This window comes from Psittacula echo (assembly GCF_963264785.1).
Source record: "Psittacula echo genome assembly, chromosome: 4".
Taxonomy (NCBI): Eukaryota; Metazoa; Chordata; class Aves; order Psittaciformes; family Psittacidae; genus Psittacula; species Psittacula echo.
In genome coordinates this window covers 10928013-10951130 of record NC_137738.1, presented here as the reverse complement: position 1 = coordinate 10951130, position 23118 = coordinate 10928013, and the positions used below count along the sequence as shown (strand labels likewise).

At 43.8% G+C, this 23118-nt stretch overlaps 1 protein-coding gene across 1 annotated transcript; it reads left to right on the top strand.

Moving 5' to 3' along the window:
* Positions 1–998: 998 nt before the first annotated feature.
* Positions 999–22471, top strand: LOC308220423 (calpain-14-like; the record flags this gene model as incomplete). Its single annotated transcript, XM_080616370.1, has 21 exons — positions 999–1351; positions 3693–3762; positions 4727–4845; positions 5454–5590; positions 6711–6885; positions 7754–7819; positions 8441–8526; positions 9767–9841; positions 10473–10636; positions 11321–11484; positions 12217–12228; positions 14194–14399; positions 14956–14992; positions 15585–15647; positions 17259–17316; positions 19068–19132; positions 19834–19902; positions 20015–20093; positions 21323–21439; positions 22110–22165; positions 22445–22471. The coding sequence occupies exons 1-21, from the start codon at positions 1121–1123 to the stop codon at positions 22469–22471; spliced, it is 2076 nt and encodes a 691-aa protein (XP_080472496.1). The 5' UTR covers positions 999–1120.
* Between the last annotated feature and the right edge of the window lie 647 nt (positions 22472–23118).

Genomic DNA, 23118 nt, shown 5'->3' with positions numbered 1-23118 from the left:
TGCTGTATCATTATGGCATGTGAACCATTTATTGAACTTCGTAGCCCAACTCAGTTTTCAGTCCACGCTGTAATGAGAAGGCTGTGATTATGATCACCTGCTTGCCACTGAGGGGTGTGATTTGTCTGCTGAGAGTTTAATCATCATTTCTCTCAAGATCCCAGCACTTGCAGCAGCAGGTGATCACAGGATCACTGAATAGTCTGGGTTGGAAGGGACCTTAAAGACCATCTAATTCCAACCCCTTGCCATGTGCAGGGACACCTTTCCTTACACCAGGTTGCTCAAAGCCCTTGAGAATCATAGAATGGTTTGGGTTGAAAAGTTCCTTAAATGTTTAGCATAGCTGCTAATATTAAAAAAGGGCAATGAAATCACTCTTTGCTGTTTTCAGTGGGGGGATGAGAAACATCTATCTTGAATGTTACAAGAAAAAAAATTACCTCAGCATGTGATTTCATGTGTGAATCTGTGGTAATCAGCAAGATGGAATGTGATCTCTTGGGAGAGATTGTATCATTCTCCAAAATGAGGCAAAAAGGGTAAAATAACCTTTGGAGGGGTGTGAGTAATGCCTTTGTAACACCTAATGTATTCCATTTTTCTGTTAGCCTTTGGTAAATGTGTTATTTTTCTTCCTTTTTGGGAAGGGGAAATAACCACATGCCAGAATGTGATTGAATAAAAACTGTCGTTCATGTTGCAGTGAGTTATGAAAATATCCTGGAAAGCCTAAAATAGTCCAGAGAGACAGAGAATAACTGTATGTATGGCTTCAAAGCCACATTAAAAGTCAATGGGGTCACTCATTTTGATTTCACTCAGATCTACAGTGAATGTAAAGCTCTGAAAACAGAGTGGTAGGTGCTAGATTAGGATCAGATGGGTCCCCACTTCTCCAGGGAGGGCCACCCCCCTGCCTCTCCCTGCTGGATAAAGAGAAAACTATAAAAGCCGTGTTTAAATTGACTCTACACTTATTTTAATTACCAGGAATTCTTTGGGAGAAGTCACACCTCATCCCAAGAAAACAGGAGCTTCCAGCAAGTCTGTGCAGAGTGAGATCCCTGCAGAATCCTCAGTGTAAAAGAATTATTGAGGCGTTACTGTGGATATCACCATGCCTTTTCTCCAGTGCTTGAAAAGAAAGAAGTCACCTGTGCCTTTAGGCAGGAGTATCTTTCAGAAACACCCCCCTCTCACCCAGCAGAACTATCAGGCCTTGCTGGAGACTTGCTTGAAGAACAATCACCTGTTCACAGATGACACCTTCCCTGCTCACATCAGCTCTATTGGAACCGGAGCACTGCTGAAGAAACTGCCTCAAAATTTACAGTGGAAGAGGCCACATGTAAGTGAGTTTCAGTGGATACTGCAGTGTAAGAGGATGATCACAGCTGATAGCCAGGAAATAATTTTAACATTGATCAGACTATTCTTAGACTTTAATTTAGGTGTGTTTTAATGCCTCTAGAGATTACACATATTGTAATCAGCTGTCATTTTGGAAGCTGGGCTATGCAGAGTTTCATAATTGCCTTTGAAGCATTTATTGCCCAAAATCATAACCAGGCTCACTGAGTTTATACCCGGTAATGCTCAGAGCAGGCAGGGAGAACAGGCAAAGGGAGCAGAGGGAGCTGGGTCCATAGAGCTCACAGCTCTGGTGATCCCACTATGATTCCATGATTACAGTTCTTATGGTGATGATCCCTCTCCACAAAATCCAAGGTCTTGACCTTTTAGAAAATTTCTGAGTTTTGAGACCGTTCTTTGCCTTTGAGCCCTCTTCCATGGACCACATACCCTTGTGATGCTGGAATCTGTTTTTTTCATATGCAGCAGCAGGTGCCTTGTCGTCTTGCTGGGCTCTTTTTTTCCTGCTTAACTGTTTAGTCTATTCTTCTTAGAACAGTCTTTTCCCAGCTTTCAAGGTTTGGCTTGTACTGATACCAGTAACCAACCATTAGTCAGTAAGTTGTTTTTAGTTCTGGGACCTGTTTTCTACTGTGCATGTATTTCCAAGGCCTTTGATGATATCCTATCCTTAAACTGTACCTCAAAATAAGAGACACCTTGTTGCATGGGCTGGTCACATTCTCATAACAAATGGATAGATACCAAGACTAGGAGGCCAGAGCAGGGGCCTGGCACGGTTAGATAAGGCCTGTTACTAGCAATGGTAGTTCTATTCTTACTGAGCCACTGAGCAACATATTGACAATCAGAACTTTTTGAAAGCAGCATACAGATTTATCTGAGAGTTTCAGTTCTGATGTTACCATGTCTGTAACAGAATTCAGCCAGATAATAGCAGATAGCATCTCCTAGCTAAGCTATTTGCTAGCTGTGATATTTTATCAGATTTAACCAATTTCTTGGAAGGGCTGAGTTTCTGCAAAAGTCATGAAAATCACTAGGAAAGTAGAGGCACCTTTGCAAAGTGAGCAGGAGAGTTTGGAAATAGCAGCCCTGGTTCTCAGAGTTTCGTATGTTATTCATCTCACAGATGGCTTGTGTTAAGTCAGAATCTGCATGCAGAGGAAGAGTGCAGTCCTCAGGGGCCTGAGCTGGATTGTGCTGCCCTGTGGCTGAGGCAGCTAAATCAACATAGAGGTATTTGGGAAGGAAAGGTCAACATGAGTCTTGGCCTCTACAAAGCCCTTCAGGTGTAGATACCACCCCAGAGATACTGGAATGGACTTGAAAGCTCCCCTGTCTCTCAGTCCACCATTCTGCTGCTCTAAACTGCCTTGTGAAGAAGGCTGCCATTTGCTGTGAATGCCAAACATAGCCCAGCAAAGGCTTTTTGAGGATGGATGCTATTCATCCTTCAGTCCCTGTGCTGCAGAGGAAACACTGAGATTCTGCCATTCAGCCTGCAGGCTTGTAGCTTGCTGCTTCTATGACTGATGACCTGCAAACTGAACACCCAAATTCACTAAGGATGGGGGTTGGTGTCTAATTACTGTAACTGCTTTCTGAGGGTTTGCTGTTTCTCTGCTACTGCCTGAAGGGGAAGCCAACAGTGTGAAAATTAGATTGAGCAATTTGTGGGTCATTCGAGTGAAACATAAGTTTGGCACTTGGGTTATTAATTTAACCCCAGAGGCACTTGTGAGAGGGGAAAAAAATAACATAATTTCTCTCTGAACAATTATTCATGGACCTACTCTTGTCACAGCAACAGGAACTTCTGTAGCAGCCATCAGTTAGTCTGTAGCTCGATTGTCAGTTGTGGAGGCATCAGCCAGGCTACCTGAAAGTTTGAACAGTTATGCTCTGCCATACTTGTCAGCAATTAGGGAGGAGCAGGGCTGGCAGGTCTGCAGGGTTCTCTTCTCAATGCATCTGCACACCACTGACTTACATTGAAGACCAAATTCAATGCAGATCAAGTACAAATGTATGCCCAGGCTTGTGTCAGGTTAGCCAGAGCACTTGATAATGCTAGAGTTATACCTGAACCAGAGCAATGTCTGTTGGGACAAAGGGACCACAAGTATTTTGAAAGCTTTGAATAGGCAGAGGGAATGTTTTGTGTCACATATCCATGAGGTTTTTACATCCTAGACTAGGAACTCACTGGATTTCCCATTTTATGAGACTACAGAAAGTCCTTGACTTTAGGCTAACCCAGCTTATGTTACTAACTTGACTCTCTCACATTTTTTTGGTTGTGTGCTTTCCAGGCTTTGCATAGAAGTCCAGTATTTTATGCTGCAAACAGAAAGCAACTTGATCTCTGCCAAGGACTGGTGGGTAAGGAAGCTCTTTTGTATAAATATCTAAGAATTTTTATACAAGATAAAGTTTTCCCTGGAAATTTCACTGTATAAAACTTGGCATAGAAATAGAAGGTGTACATATCTTCTATCTTCACTTGGCATGGTGTGGATGAAACAATCATTAAGCTGGGATAGACTCAGTGAAAAACCTGTCAAACTTTAAGGTAGGATTTGAGACATGAAAGGTGTCTCCACCAGCTGGAATCACCACTCTTTGTGCATGTTAATACTGCAATAGGAAGTGATCCTGTGCTCTTACTGGTCTGGAATGTTGTTGCTTGACCATTGCACAGAGACCACAGAAGCAGGAAAATCTGAAACTTTCGCTATCTTTGTACTGAAGGCTCAGTATGATTGTGTTCTCTTCCCAGTTTTGCAGTTAGGAACGTAAATGCTATGCTCATGTTAGCTGAAATGAAAGGATATATTGTCATCTCAAAACAGGTAGGGCAGGACTAAATTAATGTTGAAGTGCTTAAGCCCTTAAGCACAAAGTCTGATAAATACAGTCTTGTGTGTGAGATCCATTGGAAATTATTTTTCACTTCTGAAAAGTTAATGTTTCTAAGAAAAATGGAATTTTTTAAATAGTGTGCCTTTATAGAGAACAGAGAAACAACCCCAAACACACAATGTCCATAAAACCCTAGAATATTTCCACTGACAGCTATTTCTTGTTAGATTTCTTATTTAACCAAGGAGTATCCAAATAAAAAGATCATGGGGGAACAATTATAAACCATAGTTTGGTTAAGTAAAGCATGCATCTGGATCATCTCATTTTCTGGGTACAATGTGTTATGATTGTATGGACAGTTGTTATAACTGTAAAGACATCAGCACAACAGCTCTTCTGCAGGATCTTGGTGGTGTTCCTGAACTTGGCTGACAACATTCACTTTTCAGCCAACTGCATGTGTCCGTTTGTCTTGGCGCAGAGAACTGCTGGTTCCTGGCAGCCCTGCAAGCCTTGACATTCCACCAGGACATCTTTGCTGCAGTCGTGCCACAAAACCAGAGCTTTGAGAGGAAATATGCTGGCATTTTCCACTTCCAGGTACATCTGTTCCTCCAGAGCACAGGAGGTCTTCACAAATCCTCTGTCATGTTTTGTGTCACACCCTGAGATAATTTGTATGCTGTTCCCTTGCCCAGGGGCAAGTGGCCAGAGACTATCCCAGCCTCGAGTGTAGTCCATCACCCCTCCCACAGAGCAGTGCAGTGGATCAACTACAAGCTGCTTTGAGGATATGACTCCGCTTGGCCTTTCTCTCCAGCTGTGCCCTACCCATACTTTAATCCAGATAAAAGTCTTCTTACATAGTAGCAACAACTTGCAGGACTCGAGCACATCTGCTCCAACCTTCTACCGCTTTGCCCAGCTTTTGATACAACTCTGCTACCCTGCAGTTAGGAATTCCTTCCCCAGAAACCCAACTGTGCCTCATTTCCCTGCTTAATCCTTTTGCACCTGATAATGTTTTCTCCTCTGGCAGGGTGGGGCTGGGGAGTTGGCTCTGTGGGTGAGTCAGTATGTCCTGCTGACCCAAAGCAGCTTGTCCTGTGCCCATAGCTATGCTATCTTTCCTTTCCTGTTGTTTCAAGGGGAGGTCCCTTCCAAGGGAAACATCAGCTCATTCTTTTCCCATTCCTTTCTCCTGACAGCTCTGGCATTTCGGTGAATGGGTTGATGTGGTAGTTGATGATCGCCTGCCTGTGAATGAGGCGGGAGAGCTGATCTTTGTTTCCTCAGTCTATAAGAACGTGTTCTGGGGAGCCCTTCTGGAGAAGGCATATGCTAAGTAAGTGACTCATTCCAATTTATGCAAATAGCGTCTCTAAAATATGTTGGTTGGTGCCTACACAGTTTGTTCTTGTTTATAACTGCATCTCCTAAGCCTTGCCATGTTTGGAGTGTAGTAAATGGTTCTTATCTTTTTGTTGTTATGCAGTAAAAGCTACTGCTGTAGTAGCTGTTATCAATCCAGGCCCTTGAATTGAAATCCAAGGGTTTAGGAATAGCGGTGAAACAGACCTGTTGTGGGGGGATTGTCCTGTGAGTGCTATCACTATTTGGAGTGTATTGGCTAGGCTGAAGCCTTCCTTGTAAATACTGCAGAGGAGCAAAGGCCACAAGTTTTTTAAAGAACCAGGATTTTGAAAGGTGAATGATTTCTGATGCCTTCTTTGATGTATTATGAGTTTGAGAAACCTTCAAGGAGTTTCACTCTGGGTGTCTGCTGAAACATTGTACTTTGGTTTAGGTAGAAATCCCCCAAAGCTGAGGCATCTAACAAGTTGCATGGCACAGTGAGAATACTGGCTTCTCTCCGGGCTGTTTTGTCTAGAGTGGTTTATTAGGACTAAGAAGAAATCAACAAAGCAGAACTGATGGCGTTTGTTAATATTGGGCTGAAATAATTTCTGTAGAGCAGGGAAAACTCCAAGTTAATATTAAGGGCAAGATCCCAGCAAAGATGAGAAAGCTGAGATATTTTCATTTGGTGTTAGAGCAAAATGACCAGAGAAGGTTGCACTGCAGTGGTAAAGAAAGTTAGATGGAGACTGAGCTCTCAAGATAGTATGCCTCTCAAGGCACTGTATCTTGGATATAGATAATAGTGATAATTTCAGGCAACATTTGCTAAGGCAGAATTATCAAAGAAGTAGTGATGGACATGTTCTCACTATTGTGCAGTGAGGAATGTCAGTGAGAGACCTTTTAGGCTATAGCTGATCTTGAGGACAATTTGCTAGATCCCCCTCTTTCTAAATTCCAAAGATTCCCCTTAAATTAACCGTGACTTACAACCTTCCTTTTGTTTTTGCAAACCTTTATTGTATGTTTTCATTGGTACACTGTTCTTTTCTTACCATGTGTGACTATAATCCCAAGAATATATTGATGTCTTTTTTTCCTAGACTGTATGGCTCCTATGAAGATCTGCAATTTGGGCAAGTTTCAGAAGCCTTGGTGGATTTTACAGGTGGTGTTAATATAAGGATCAAGCTTGCAGCAGCTCCTCCTGATTTGTGGGACATCCTGACCAGAGCAACCTACAGCAGATCTCTTATGGGCTGTCAGACACATTTAGGGGTGAGACTTGGAGTGACATCAAAAGGCTTCACAGCCAAAAGCCTTTCCAGACCTGTTTTGCTCTGCTCAGCTAGTCACTGTGACTCAAAAAGTATCAAAGCTGCTGCACAGGACTTTCTATAGAAGCCACATTCTTAAAGTTTAAACTTTGCACGTGGATTGATTCTCTGGTGCTCTCAGCTCTCTGTTGTTATGCTTAGGGACTGGTTTATCTATCAAAGAACCTCTATTACATGTTGTTCTTCCCATTTTTGTCAAATAAATTTTCCCATTTTTACAGGTGGTGCAGTGAGGCACAGAGACTCATGGAATGTCTTATATCTAAGATAGAGAGGTGTGTAGTTCAGAACATAAATTCAAATCTTGGCTTCCAAGATTTAGATTGGATATTAGGAAAAAGAATTCACTGTGAGGGTGGTGAGGCGCTGGCACAGGTTGCCCAGAGAAGCTGTGGCTGCCCCATCCCTGGCAGTGTTTAAGGCCAAGTTGGGCAAGTTTTGGTCTAGTGGAATGTGTCCTTGCCTGTAGCAGAGGGTTGGAGCTATGGGCTTTATGGTCCCTTCTAATCCAAACAGTTCTATGATTCTACTGTTCCTGGACTTTTAAAAAGTGAGGTCTCTAGCCAAAGATCCATAATTTAGGAAGAGATCTTCCTATCAACTTTCCAAATTCAAGCATAGTGCAAAATATGGCTGTTAGGAGCTTAGACTTAATCTTTTTTTTTTTTCCCAGTTCAAACCAGTCTTTATTTGCTTTGAGAGTCATTGCTTACACTGGTATGGGTCTCTGGTATTAGTATGAGTCTGCTGTGTAAGCAGGGATAAAATAAAAGGTTTCTTTTTCTTCTGTTTCTCTTCCTTGTATACAGGCAACAAAGGTCCTGAAGAATGGGCTTGTTGCTGGCCATGCCTACACAGTGACTGGTATTAGAAAGGTAAGACTATCACTAATATCCTGGGTCCAGGTTTGTTTGGATGTCAGCAATTTTTATTGCAGTCATAGGTTCAACCTTTAGATTGCCATAGAAAATCTATAGTATTTCTTCCCCCAGTGCTCTTGTCTTACTCTAAGGCTGAAAGAGACTCTGTGCTTTGTAAGGGTTCACTTCTAAGTGTGTCCATTTTACTGTCATGACCTTAATGTAAAGGACAGTGGTTATAGATCAGCATATCTATAAGTGTGGGAATGATTCACAGTGCTCTGCTGAAAGCATCACCTACAAATGCATCTTGGATGTTGAGGATGAAAGAGCTGGCCTTTGGGGATGCTGGGAGGATATGCTAAAAGCTACTTTGGGTAAAAAGCCTTCTTCTGAAATCAGAGGGGCTGTAGAGAAGCAGAGATAATGGAATAGAAGGGCCAAAACATGAAAAACTGCAGATGGAAACGTGAGTCAAGGCTAAAGTCAGGGAACTGAACTGGGCTTCTGAGCAGAGAGTGCAGGTGGACCCCACTGATCTGCAGAAATATCATTAGAAGTCCCCTAAAGATATTTGTCTAGGGTTAAGGGGCAGTAAAATAATAGGTCCCAAAACAGTGTTACTGTTTTCTGCAGGTGACCTGTCAATATGGGCCAGAAAACCTAGTGAGACTGAGAAATCCATGGGGAAAAATTGAATGGAAAGGAGACTGGAGTGACAGGTAAGATTAAAAAAGGGAAGGTCTGATGCCCAGTGGGAGGTAAGGTTTCTTGGAGGAAAGATGCTGCCATCTTCAGGCATGAATTAGTGCTGACAGCAGCATTAAGATAAGTAACAGTTGCTTGGGCAGACCCTCTGGTGTCAAAGCAATGACTCGATAGATTTGTGTTTCTCCAGCACATAGTGCTCACATAGTTGGGCTCATTTCACACATGCAGTTTCAACAAGCTCAGTTCTTTTCCATTCACTGAATACCAGAGGAAACATAATATGAACATCAGACACTGACCACATTGCTGTGATCTGGCTGGCATGCAGAGTGACAGCTATGCAGGAAGCTTTAAACAAACTGCATGTTTCAGGGCATGGGAGGGACGATGCAAAGTCCTCCATGGACTGGAAAGTTGTTGGGAGTTGAGTGACTGTGAAGGAGTCCTCCATCCTGGCTGTGTGGGGAAACACAAGTATGAGATCAGAGGAAGCAACTAGTGGGGCAAATGGGCCCTTATATTTGCATCTGCCTGAAGTTTTTGATTGAGATCCATGAAAGATAACTGTTTGTATTCTAGACCACTGGCAACTGTAGACTCGTGTCCTATTCCTCTTTGAAGTGGAGCATGTTCCTTTCTTCCAAGCTTCACTTCATTCCCTGTTTGCTGAGGCTTGGGGGTAGGGAGGAGGGAAGAGCACAGGGAGGTGTTGGGAGTGTGAGTGACTTTCACCTTGTCTGCAGAGCAGTAACTTCTCTGATGCATGTCTGTCACATAATGACAACATACCAGCTGTTCCTGTTAAAGAGCATAATGAGCAACATACTGTAGGCCTGCCTTTTAAATGACTCCCAGCTGCCTCTTGTGCTGTCCTAGTCATTCATTCATTATGCCAAACACTCTTCCTATTATGTCTCCTTTGACAGAATATTAACCAACAAAACAGGTCTAGATTTTTATGGTTTAAGCACTTGGAAGCTGTGTGTGCAAGTGAATGGACTGGCGTATGGAAATGGAGTATTTCTGGCTACTGCTGGAGAAAACTGGAGTCATTCAGCTGCATCTCATGGGACCCAGAGTGCTTGTGGAGCATCTCCTGTGGCTGAAGGCATAGGGGACTTGTGTTTAGTGGGGGGCAAATGTGGAGATATGTGGGGACAGGAATTTGGCTTTTTTTTCCTAGAGAAAAGCTATGTACTCTGCCTTGAATTTGAGGCAATGTTTGAATAGTCATTTCATTTTTGCACTCAGCTCTTACAAATGGGAGCTGCTGAGCCCGAAGGAGAAGATTTTGCTGAGGAAAAAGAAGAATGATGGAGAATTCTGGTAATGGCACAATCTTGCTTTTCCCTTCTCTGCCAGTAGCTCTGGGGCTGCATCTGGAGATGAAGCAGCCCATTTAGGTCAAGGTATATGTGATCTCCTTTATGACAGCCCATGCTTGCTTTCTTGCTGTCCTCTGCTACATGGCAACGTGACAAGCAGTAGCTGTGCTGACACAGAAGACGTTCACTGTTCTTCAGTGGCAGGAGTGAGGGGGAAGCAGGACACTGCTGCTGGGGACAGCTTTCAGGAGTTTTTGTCCTGCCTTTTTTTGACGATAGCTTTGGGAAGCTCGTGCGTGCCTTGTTTGTTCGTGGTTTCTCCATAGCTTCTGCCACGAGGTGGCAATGTTGTCACCCGTGTCGTTTCACTGCTCTCCCTTTGGTGGCAATATTATTTTAATCTCTGTGCTGCTATCCTTTACTGAATTTTTAGTCTTGCATTTGCTACTCCTAGCTGCTGCTGATGGAGCAGACGCTCTTTTCTTTAGTGCCTAATAAAATATGAGCATTACCATATGTAACACAAAATGGTGCAGCTTCGAAGTTCCCTGCTCCTTTTTCTTTTTCTTTTTATAAGCCATATGGACTAAACTAAACTGCTGACAAGATGTTTCTTGGCACTCTTTTCCCAGGATGTCTCTGCGAGATTTTAAGATTCATTTCGTAGATCTGATGATCTGTAAGTTAACTCCAGACCTGATGAGCCAGGAAGATGGGAAGAAGTGGATGTACTCCCTGAAGAGGGGGAGATGGGTTAAAGGAAGTACAGCAGGAGGAAGTCTGGGATTCCGTAATGGTGAGGGGTGCTTTTTTGGATGGCTTTGTGGTAATGTTGCTTTCTTACCCAATTACCAGCACTTTATACCTGTTAGCACAAAACTGACAACAGAAACATGGTCTTCCTGCCTCTCCCTCCACACAAACATCAGAAATAAGCAGCTGAAGGACTTTGCAGCTTCTGTGAGAGCAGAAGCTAGTAATTACTTGCTAGCATAGGGCAGTGGGCTTGTTATGGCATGAAATGAGCTGCAGGATCCTAGGATCAATTGCCAACACTGAGCTTCTTTGTGGCATTAAACTTGTTTGTTAAAATTTGCATCCTTGGCACCTCCAGGGGGTGGTATTTGAAGTAAAGTGGATGGGAAATGCAGAGGCTCAGCCTTCCTGGAAGCAGAGCAGGTGGGGTCTGAAGTCAGCTAGCCCATACACTGGAGGTGATAGAGGAATAGTGATACATTTATAAACAAAACGAACTCTTAGTTGTATGTGAGCAGAGATGTAGTTCCCTGGCCTTCCTCCTGTCCTACATAGCGGTTGCACTGCTGGATTTGCAAACTGCACCTGAAGATCGAATCCCTGTGGGCTCTGGAGTCCAGACAACCTGTGATCTATTCAGTCTGATATCAGGCATCGAATGGGAAGCTGGCAATCAATTTTGTGATGGAAAATGACAGAAAAATGTTTTTCCCATTTTGTTTAGGCACCTTTTGGATGAACCCTCAGTATTGGCTGAATGTTTTACCAGTTGAAGACAGTAAAAAAACCCTGGGTTCCTGCAACGTGGTTATATCCCTGATGCAGAAACACAGCAGCAAACACCGAAACCGAGCTCCCCACCTCTTCATTGGATTTTCACTCTACAAGGTGTGAAGAATTGCTTTACCTTTCTTGCTTTCACCACATAGGAAGAATTCTAGCCCCTGTAAAATGTACAGCTTTGCAAACCAAGAGTTCTGTTGTGTGCAGGATGGTCTCTGTTCTTCTTGCCTGTGCCCAGTCTTCTCACACAGCAGGGCTAGGCTCCTACAGGCTCTGTGCCTCACTTGCTGCCTCTCTGGCGTGCTGTGTGTCAGCCTGCAGAGCAGTGAAAAGTGCTTGTTGATTCAGAGCACACTGGGCTTTATTTTGCCCACTCTGAGAGCATGTGTAAATGCTGGAAGAGGATGCCAGAAATCTCCTTACTTTGGGGCAGGAAGAGTGCAGCTTTCTGGTTATATCCAGCCTTGTGTTTGAGAAGTATTCCTAGCACAGGGTGACAGTGCCCGTGTGTGAATGCTGCTAGTTCCCTGTATATCCAAGGGTAAGTGGGTATCACTAGAAGGAGTGAGAGTTTCCGCCCTCCCTCAACTCTCTGCTTATCTGAGTGCCTTGCAGAGCCACTCTTCTACCTTTGACAAAGCCACAGCTCTTATTGCTGCAGTGAGTTTGCGCAGTTATAGAGAGATGGCTGTGGGGAAGGGTTTTCAGGTTGAGGGGCTGATGTTTCTGAAGGCAAAGACCCCAGCTGGACATACATAGCTGCTTCCCAGCAATGACATGGCTATGTTGTATGAGACCCAGAGATTCCTGTCTGACAGATGCTATTTCTTCCTGCAGGTGGACCTACAGGTGAGTCCCTTGTCACCACTGCTGGCTGTTTGCGGGGGGACTTGCGCTGGTGCAGCTGTTATGACAACACTGAAGGTGGTGTGTTTGCTTTTGTTCCTTGGCTGACAGCTAGTAACAGTGTATTTGAATTCAGTAAGGCACTGCGGTAAGTCACTATTAATGCAGAGCTATCCACTGACTCTTCTGAAAAGCAGCCGTATCAGCAGGGCTTAGTTGCCTTAAAAGGGGCATTAATAGTTCAGCTTCTGTGCTGGGTCTTCAAAGGTATTAGAAGCAGCATCAGTGTTTACCTGATCAGCACTTTGTCCATGCTGCACTTGTGGGATGGTTTCTTGACCATTTCGTGACTGTGTCTAAGCTGGACTCACTTCAGCTCTCAGGGGAGCCAGAGCTACTTTTTTGCTGTCTCCCAGTCTTGGGATGAAGTGGGAACAGAGCTTGTGTCCCATGCAAGTCAGGGATCTCCTGGGGAGCCCAGGTTGCTTCCTGGTTGGGGATGCTCTGGAGCTGATGCTGCAGGTGTTTTCAGCTTGCTTCGGCCAGATGTATTTCTAGCATTTTCTTTAGCCAGAAGCCTTTGGGACCTGAAGAAGGGCTCTGGAACTTAAACCCTGATGTGAGTCCTAATTTTGGCTCTGACTTCAGAGGGCTATTAAAAACAAGCACAGGTTTAGCTCTTGTTATCTAAAAAGGGCATACCTTCCACTCTGTTACCACTCAGAACACTGTTTACGTGAGAGTCCCTTTGAATTCAGGGTGGCAAAGAAGGAGTTTGGGTGTATGGTCAGGGCAGCACAATTGTGTTCCCACTTACTGTATTCGCAGCATGGTAACCATGAGGTAAGATGCCACTCCTTCATGACTTAAATATTTTGGGCACTATCGGGGTTATAAGTGAGTTAAACTTCCCGGCAGAGGGGTTCTGAGTGTGGCCCTAGCACACTGCTGTGCCACACATTGGTGTCAGCCAAGACTTCAGTTTCACGTTTGTAGCAGTTGCCAGGATCAATATAGAGAGATGACAAGCTGAGAGCATATAAAATATTGGAACTACAGTCAACAAAGTATTGACTGGAATGCAACAACTTTGAATTTAACATAAGGGGCATGAGGAGGAGTAACCCTGAACCCTTCAGAAGAAAGATTGTTCTATTAGCAAGAAAAATACTGGCAAAGGAAAGGGGAACAGCATCTCCACTATGAGGCTGTGGAGTAAAATGCCTAAATGTTCTGAGGAACAGCCAAGATCAGAAGGAGACAGTGGTTTAGGTAGCAGGATTAATTATTTGGCTTGTGTACTGGGCACTCCGTGGCATTAAAAATGAGTTCAGAGTTGCCTAGATTAACATTTTATCCATCCTCCTACTGCAGGAAAGTGCCTGCAGAACAAAACATCTGTAAATGCTAAGAGTGCCAGGCAGATCAAGGACATGTGCATGGAGTTAGAGGTAGGAATTAGGATGGTCCTGCATTACATTCAGATCACAGGTGCTCTGAAAAATCCTCTGCTACCAGACCCCTAGTATAAAGGGCAAGCTGGGGAAAAAGTGCATGGTACCTATTGGGTAGGAGAGATGTTCTGGTTAGTGAAGAGCAATCTCTAGAGCAGTTCCTGTCTGCAGTCATTTCTGCAAATATGGAAATTACTTTTGCGGTAGCCACTTTGACAGGAGCCACTTCTCCTCCCCAGTCCTTGCTGCTGTTCCTTGCAAGTACTATTAAGTTGATAAGGTTGCAGGAAGTCCATTCTTTGTCATATTAGCATTGGGCAGGGGTGGTGCATAGTGAAAATCACCATGTCCTGGAAGGAGAGTAAGTCCTTTGGGCCCTGTTACCCGCTTGTGCTGTTAAAAATATCCGAGGTGTGAAGGCAGGCTGTCTATGCCATGCCTGTGAACTCCTCACCTGCATTTTGTCCATTTGTTTGGCTAGGGTAGAACACATTTCTGTTTCTTCCCTTAACAGTACCAGGAAAGCAACAGAAAGCTGCCCTCAGCGTTCTTCGCTCGACATCAGCCTGTGAACAAGCACCAGGTCTTCCTTGATGAGCGAGAGGTAACTCATGACTTCCACTTGGAGCCTTGTGTCTATGTGATTGTCCCATCCACCCTGGAGCCTCAGCAGGAGGCTGAATTCATCCTGCGGGTCTTCTCCAGGAAGCATGTTCTTCGGTGAGATGCTGCTGCCCCTCTGCTAGTACCTATTTCCCTGGGATGATGGGATGGTCTGGTCTTTCTAGTCTCATGCATCCAACATAAAGACTTTACTCTGTAAAAAAGCAACACAATCTCTTTTGGAGAGACTGGTTGTGGGTTTCTTCTATTTTAGGATTCTCAATGGCTGAAGCACTGCTTTTGGCTTTATCCTTTCAAGTAGTGTTGAGCTAGACCCACAGAAAGGGTTCTTGCAGCATGCTTATGTTTGAGAATGTGGAGAAGGACAAGAGGTTTTTAATGCACCATCAATTTACCAGGAGACCCTGCTGGCAATGCTACAATGGTTGCTTGTGCAGAAATGGTGCTTTGGAGACTTCGAATGCCATCAGGCTTTGGAGAGCCATATGGACATGAGGGCTTCCCTTGCTGCAGCTGTAACACTAGGAAAAAATAATACATTTTGCAGCAGCAGCTTGTGGTCCCATCTGGGGATGGGAGATGCCACCTGTGATGAGACAAACACACAGCTCTGGGATGTTTCCTTAATGTGTCTGCTTTTTTGCATCTCCAGGGAAATGGGTGGCAACACCAGTTTCACCCTATCTAAGGTGAGTATGAGAGGAGCGGGAGGTCTGTGCTTTGGTCTTCAGTTCTGAATGCTGGGTTTTTCCTGTTGCTTTACCCTATGGAGATGCTGAGCAAGAATGGGTGTTCTTGTGTTGTAGCACTTCTTGCAGCGCAGCTTGGGTTTAGAGGCAGAGTCCCCTGGACCATGTGCACAGATGCAGTCAAATGGGGGGATGGGCAAATTTTTCAACATCTTAGTTGTCTTTTTGCAAACTTCTTTTTGTGACACCATTATTCTTATTTGCTACTCTATCTTCCTGTATAAAGGACAGAGACCCTTCCCTTTCTTGGCATGGAATGAGCCCCATCCTTTGTTGTTGAACAGTTTGGGGAGAAGGAAATATTTCTCCCCACCCTAGTGTTACCTGAGTGTTTCTTTCCAGAAATAACATTCCTATGGGGTGGGAGCTATCTTAGCAGTGGTGTAGCATTGCTTGCAGTGGTGGGGAGAAGGTGGAAGGGCAGAGGACAAGAGTGCAGTTCTGGGAAAGCATCTTTAGCAATGGTCTTTGGCAATGTTCTTCTTCCTTGACTTAATGATATTTTTAATTTATTTTTTTAAATATCTTAAAGGAAATTGTAGATAGGTATGAGGGCAAGATCTGGGAGGATTTCTTCACAAAATACTTTGAACAGGTAAGTGTGTGTATGAGCTGCCAGAGTAAACTCCTCCAGAGCTATTTTATAGCTCTGTGAAAGTAAAAGGGCATGGATGTTCACAGGAGGTCTGGATGTGGAAGTGTGTAAAGCAGAGGGGCCACATGAGGTTGGGCTGTGTGTCCAGTGACTGTGAAGCTTAGCAGTGTTAGTGTTGAAACAGGTATACTTCTCTCCACAACTGAGTGCAAATACTTGGAACTTAATGCCACAGGACATTGTGGATGTGATGACAGTATCAACAGGCTGAAAAGGTATTAGCAAAATGATGGGCAGCAGTTCCATAAACAGATACTAAAGGACTAGGCAGGGATGTACCCTCTAAGATCCCTTTTCCAACAGGTGTGGGTGCCTGGGAAACAGGAGAATGAACTGCAGAAGCTGGCCAGGCTCACGTGCTCCTCCTAAACATTAATCCCTATTGTCTGTACTGGGGATAAAGTGGTGGGTGGCGAGGATCCATCTTATCCTTTAGGGTGTTCTTAGATTCACTGGGGAAAGTCTCCTATTAGAGAAATATTGGCACTTGTCTCATACATTCTTCAGCACAGTTTGATGGTAGCTCACTCGCTTTGAGAGGTGGAGTAGGTATCCCACCATCTCCCTTTTTCACTAACTTTCCTAGTGAATACAATCCTTATTGTGAAAGATTTTTTTTTTTTTAATGATCTCCCTGTCCTGATTTGGGATGGAGCTGACATTCATGAATCTCACTAACTGACAAAGGATGCAAGTGTTTCACCTTTTGGAAAGGGTTTATTTAGCAACATACCCTGTATTTGGCAAGCACAATTGCATAAAAACACATTTGCTCTTTGGATGGCAATATTTTGACTATTTAAGTGTTGAGCAATATTTAGCTGTTACTAAAAACAAGCAATGCTTTTACTTTTGGCCACTTGTGTAAGATTCTGATTTTGAGAACGGTGTGGCTTCCAGACATGCTAGAAATTGCCACGTATTGTGAAGTGCTGGTCCTTTGCTTCAGGAGATCCAAGTACACACAGAGGCACGTTCTGCCATTTCTTAATTGCATTACCATGGCATGGCTCTGTGACCTGAAAATGGGCTTTTATTTGGAACAGTGACATTTAAAAAAACATCCTCCAAAGAAACAAATGTCACAGTTCCTAAAAAATCTGTAAACTTTAGAATAACAAGGGGGAGAGGAAATTTCTGCTTTGAAAAAGTTTGGGAAGAAAGTATTCCAAACTTTCCATCTTTTTTTTTTTTGTTTGTAAATGATAAAAGGGAAATATTTGAAGCAGGTCTCTTGACAGTATGCTTGATGGGACAGATGGCACCAGGGCTGAAAGGTTAACAGCCTGGATCCTCACTCAGCATAAATCTGCACTACTGTATTGATCTGTGCAGAGCCCTGAGAACTTAGCCCAGAGCAGACTGCAGCCCTTGCAGGCTGAGAATCTTGTCATATTCAAAGGGAGTCTTTTCTATTGATCTTCACAGTGGCTGGAGTGGGGCCAAAAAAGCAGAGAATGAAGATGGGACATGCTGGGAAAACAAAAGAGGAAGAAAAGTGATTTAATACTTTATATAAAAACAAATTTAAAATTCTCTTCTATATCACAGAATCCTGAAATAAATGCTGTTCAGCTCCAGAGGATCCTGAATAATATATCTTGGGGAAGTAAGTGCTGAAAAAGAATGTTTCTGTGAAATAAATCCTCTTAGAGAAAAGCCTCAGCTACTGTATCTGTTTCTCGAATTCTGGGAAGAGAAACTGGCTTCAGTCTGACTGAACTGACTCTTCTAACGCCATGTTTGATTTCCAGAGAGAAAGGATTTGCTGGGGTGTGAGTCGATGTGGTAGAAGTTTTCTAGGTGAAGCTAATCTAGTTTGAATTTCAACAACTGAAAGAATGAGGGGAAAGAGCAAGTGTAGATATTGTGTGTGGATGCCAAGTCTGAATTGGACCTCCAAGCCCAGCTTAACCTCAGCCTTGATTCTGAACTACCATATTTCACCTTGTGCCACTGCCACAGTCTTGGCAGCGCCACTGCCACAAGGTGTAGAAAGTTAGCCTGGTCTGTAGGCAGTTATGCAGTGGAAGGGGGACTTGCCTGTACCTTGATGTGCCTGGTTCATGCCTGCTATTCTTACTTACTCTTCCCTACTATGCGTGCATAGGGCTGTTTTCTTGCTCTGTTTGTGTTTGGGAGACAGGATGGAGGTGCAGGTAGCCTGCATAACTTACACTTGCGAGAACCAGGTGAGCCCTGAGGTTGTCTCTCTTGCGAGGACTCTGACATCCACTGTGCCAGTGGCAGCCTAGAGTATTCCATAAACTCATGATTTGATCCCTGGTTATAAATAAAGCTACCTGGCAGCAGCAAGGTATTGCAGGGGCTGTTTTCTCTGAAAAGTGATAACAGAGCTACAGATATAATGATGAATCCAATTTTCCTTCCCAGTTTCTTCACTGATAACAACCAATGTGCATCAGAAAATACACCATCCAGCTATTCTAGGCAACAAAGAAGAAAAACAAAAGACTTATGTGATGCCTTTTCCACTTAAGCTGAATTTGACACTGCTCCCTTTTCCAAAAAGGTGGACAAAGATAGCTCTTCTGTCTTTGCAAAGTGACCCACCAGACACTGTCTTGTCTGTGAGAAGACTATGTTAAACAGAGTCTTCATTTTTCATAAGTGATCAATATGAAGACATTAATTTAAAAACCTTATAGTACTTGATTCATACTTGCTAAACAGGGCTATTACAAGATTAAAACATCTTCACTTTCTGCAGAGAAGGGGTTGGTGAGTTATGGCTCTGTCCCTTGCTCAGTGGAAGTCCACAGACAATCTATAATCATGATTTGCAGTGCGATTAGAGTCTATTTCTGTTACTCTTCATGTAACTTATGTATGAACTGGGAATGCTAACCTTTGGTGCAGCATCATGTTTTCAGTGATGCCTGTACTTTTAATTATATTAACAAAGCTGGCAGTGTGTCTGTGAAAGAGAGAGGTGGAGATGATTAGCACAAGGGTTTCAATCTGCAGTGCTGCTCCCCAAAGCTCTTCAGGTCAAGTGACTTTGCTCAAGGTCATGCAGTAAATTCTGTTTGGGATTACAGCTTCGGATGTCCTTTTCCTTCCATTTTCTCTAATAGCTGGAGATAGTGGACCATATTTCATTCTGTATTACATGCCTGCGGGGAGCTCATATTGGATTTTCTGAGATTACTAGAATCCATCCTGTAGCCTCATATTTTTATCATCATAAATGATACATCTTCTCAAGTGGGTGTAAAGTTTCACAAAGGCTTTGGGGTCTGGGCCCTCTCAAGGGAGGGGGAATTTTGTCAGAGTCCATTTTTCTGAGAGATGTTCAATGACTCTTCAAAACAAGTTTTCTTTCTTCTTTCTCTCCAGATTTCCAGAGTTTTCACCTGAGTTTCAGTCTGGATGCCTGCCAGGGTATCTTGGCACTTCTGGATGTATCCTTGGCATGAGTGATGTTTCTCTGGAGCATTATTTATTAGGGCAGACTGGGTGTTACTGTGATTTCTTTACCACCAGGACACAGCCCTTGCACTTCTCACCCTTCATAATAACAGTTCAGCTGTAACAGAATGGAATTGGTTTGAGAAAGGATTGATTCCTGCTGTCTCTGAAATCAGCAGCCAGTATCTGAAGAAGGCCTACAAAGGGTGCTGGAAAGGGACTCTGCATCAGGGACTGTAGTGATAGGACAAGGAGTAATGGTTCAAACTTAAAGAGGGGAAGTTTAGCTTAAATATAAGGAAGAAGTTCTTTACTGTGAGGGTGGTGAGGCCTGGAACAGGTTGCCCAAGGAAGTTGTGAATGCTCCATCCCTGGCAGTGTTCAAGGCCAGGCTGGACGTATTCTTGGGTGACATGGTTTGGTGTGTGGTGTCACTGCCAATGGCAGGGGGGTTGGAACTTGATGATCTAAAGGTGCTTTCCAACCCAAACCATTCTATGATTCTATGAATTTAGTGGGGGGAGGATCAAGCCTCCTATAGATAAGGCCTTATGGGTTAAGAAATCATTATCCTCATATTATAATTATGCGAATGTTAGGGTGTCTATGAGGTTTTGGTGTGTTTGGGGTTTTTATGTAATGGATGTTCTCTGATATTTAGTTGGGATGTTCTGACCTTAATTCTCCCACAAAGCTGAACACCTCTGGCACGCTGAGTATCCAGGAATTCAGAGTCCTGTGGAAAAGGCTGCTTTTCTATTTGGTATAACAATAATTTCTGTGGCCCCTTTTTATAACTCCTTGCTCACAGTCCCTTTGGTGTCATCCGTTGTTTTGGGGGAGTTTGTTTTGTTTAAAAATACTCCCCTCACCAGGAAGTGTTCCAGAAAAGAGATACTAGCAGATCAGGAAAGCTTGACCTTGTGGAACTGCATGCAGCTGTACAGGAGACAGGTGAGCCCACAGCACGCCTTAGCAAGTCCTCTTCCTCAGAAAGGCTAGAAAAAGCCTAGGGCTGGGAATCATCTTGAGAATTGTAGGTAGAGCCCAGGAGGAGGGGAAGACACCATAGGCTGCATGGTTTTAGCCATCTGTGCTTCCCTCTTTAGTTGGGTAAACTCATCTGAAACTTATTCTGCTGTGGGATGGGTGACTTAATCTTTGCCCCAGTGTGGTCTCATATGGATAGTTCTCTGAAACAGAAGTGTCTGTCTATTTCAGACCCAGTTTTTAAATCCCTTCCTGTTCATTGCTAATTTAATTTTAAAGGACTGTGTTGGGGTTGTGTGGATACAGGAGGCCAGATCTAGCTCATATTAAATTGCTACCTCTGCTGAAGCTGACAGCTCAGGGATTGAACCTGTAAGGGTGGGACTTGCACAGAGGCAACGCTGATGCCTGACTTCACTAATATAATGTCTGAAGCTTGGTCTAGAAATGGAGGACAATACATATGGATCCAAATACTGGACTAAGCTCTGTTGCTCTCACTGGGCTTTGAGTGGGGGCTGATGCTCAGTCTTGTAGCTTCATTGAATGTGTACAGCTTAAATATCACTCTTCTTTTTGATGAGTGGTTCACCCAGTTCATCTGAGTCAGTGCAAACAGTGAGGAACCCAGGGAGACCTCTGGTAAAGCAAACCAAAATCCCAGGCCATGAATAGAAAATACTTCTATTCCTTGCAAATGCTGCTTGACATTGGGAGTGATGCTTTCTTATAAGCTTCCTCTGTATTTTCTTTTTCATCTCCTTTCTTATCCTTTTGTGGAGTATTGTTCTTAAACACAGCTGCTGTTGCTCCCTCACACCTCTTGAGCAAAGGGTGTCCATGTGTATTTTATTTCAACTCTGGGCAACTCCCTCTGTGAGGGGATCAGATCTGAACCCTTTCAGATTTGGAGGAGATGTAATCTCTGTGTAATGGCCTGTTTTGGGCTGGTTGATGTTTGACTATCATAGGGGAGGTCTGCAAAAAACAATCTGTTGGAGAAGGGCTGAAGACCTCTCAGTTGTGCACCCTCACAGCTGTGTGCATACCCATAGCTGTGCACATTTGTAGAATCATAGGTTGCTTTGGGCTGGAATGGACCTTAATGATCATCATTCAGCTGTGTACGGCTGAGAATTCCTATCTCATTCTGTTCTCACCCCTCCTCCTTTTTTTTTCTCCCTTTTATGAAGGTATTTCCCTCAGCAATGAAGTCTGTAATTTGATGGCAATCAGATATGGTGACCCTGACTTAAAGATCCGCTTTGAGAGCTTTGTGTGCTTCATGCTTCGAGTGGAGATCATGGGAGGTGAGATTGGTGCTACATGGTTGGCCAGGCTGCCCAGCTAAGCCCTGGCTGTTCTGGCACTTCTCCAGCTGGCAGTGGCAAGTTCAAAATAAGGACTGTGTTTCTGAATAGACCAAGAGCAGGCAATTAAAAGCAAGGGACAGATACAGAGAAAATCAAGCACTCTCTTTTATCTTTCCACCAGTCACTTTCTACAGACAGCCAGGCCGTACATACCAAAATGGTTTAGTTCCCTGCAGGTTTGCACCAGCCTTCTGTAGGAGGAGGTAGGCGAATTACAGATGGAGAATCCTTATTCTCCAGGAAGAATAGAGCCTTGGAATATACCTGTGGTAGGACTGCAGTTATGATGAGACAGCTGTTATTCAGTCTGTGAGCTCATGTTGTAGACACTTTGTACATGTGTCAGCACTGTAGAGGATGAGGTTTGGGCCACATGCTATTCAAGGTCTAATAGTTGAATGGACAGACAGTAACATGCCTGACTTTATTCAGCTGCTGTCTGGGTCCCAGCCTTCAGGGTTGTTCAAGTGACAGACCAGAGAAGCTCACATACACTCCTGAATAGCTTCTGAACTCTGCCTTTGAGGCTTTTCCTGAGACAGAGAGTCTTGGCTGGTGTTGATCTCTTGGATATCAAGTTAATGCTCCTCATTTATTTCTTTTGCAGAGGCCTTTCGCAACTTAACGCAAGATGGCAAAGGGATTTATCTCCAGGAATCTGAGGTAAAGCCTGTTCCCAGACTGTCAAATGCAGACTTCTTCATGGCAAGTGGTGCAGTGCATGTTTTATGTTGTAGCATTAAGAAAAGATATCTTTACCTAATCTCTTACAGAGAAGGTTAGAAACAAGGAGCTTCAGGCTTCCAAGTCTTCTGCCTTATTCTGGCTTCTGCTCCTTCTGGAGACAGTTCTCTAATGCCCCATAGTCCAGTTCGCTTGTGAATATTGCAGAGCTCTCATAGAGATCAATGAGTTCAACCCACTTTTCCCATTATTTTACAGTGGATGATGATGACACTGTATTCCTGAAGCGGTGCTGTAGAGGAGGGGATGACTAAGCCTGTACCAGGATGAGGAAGGCTGCTTTGCATCAACTTCCTGTGCACTCTGGCTTAGCCTTGCAGTTTACCGTTTATGAAGAGTGTTCCCCTCGAGCAGACTTGACTCAATAACCACAGACTTGGTGAACTGGAGTTTTGCTAATTCATGTATTTATTTTGAGTCCTATCTCACTTCAGACAGCCCATCTGAGAAAAGGCTGCTGGATGCCAACCACTGTGAGTGCACAGTGTGACACTATGGAGCACAGTGGCTGAGTTGCTGTGCTTGGTGCTGGGGTTTTTGAACCTGGGAGAGAAACAGCTCCTGCTCCAAGTGGCTTGTCACCTATTGGAGGAAATCCCAGTTCTGCAGCTGCTAAGTCCATGGTGGAGAGCAGGAGTCTGTGTTGTGTTTGTGAGGAAGAAGGGGTGGGAACTGTCTGAATGAATGCTGTTCCCTAACCGTGACTTGGAAAAGGGATTTGCAAGCGTTCAAACCATCTCTTTTGCCTTTAGAAGTCAGCATAGTTCTGTTGAAGTGAAACTAAGTTGATTTGACCAAGCGATGAGCCAGGCCTCCAGCTCTTTGTTGTAGATGAAGGCGGTGATGTTTGCATATTTATTTCAGAAAGGCAG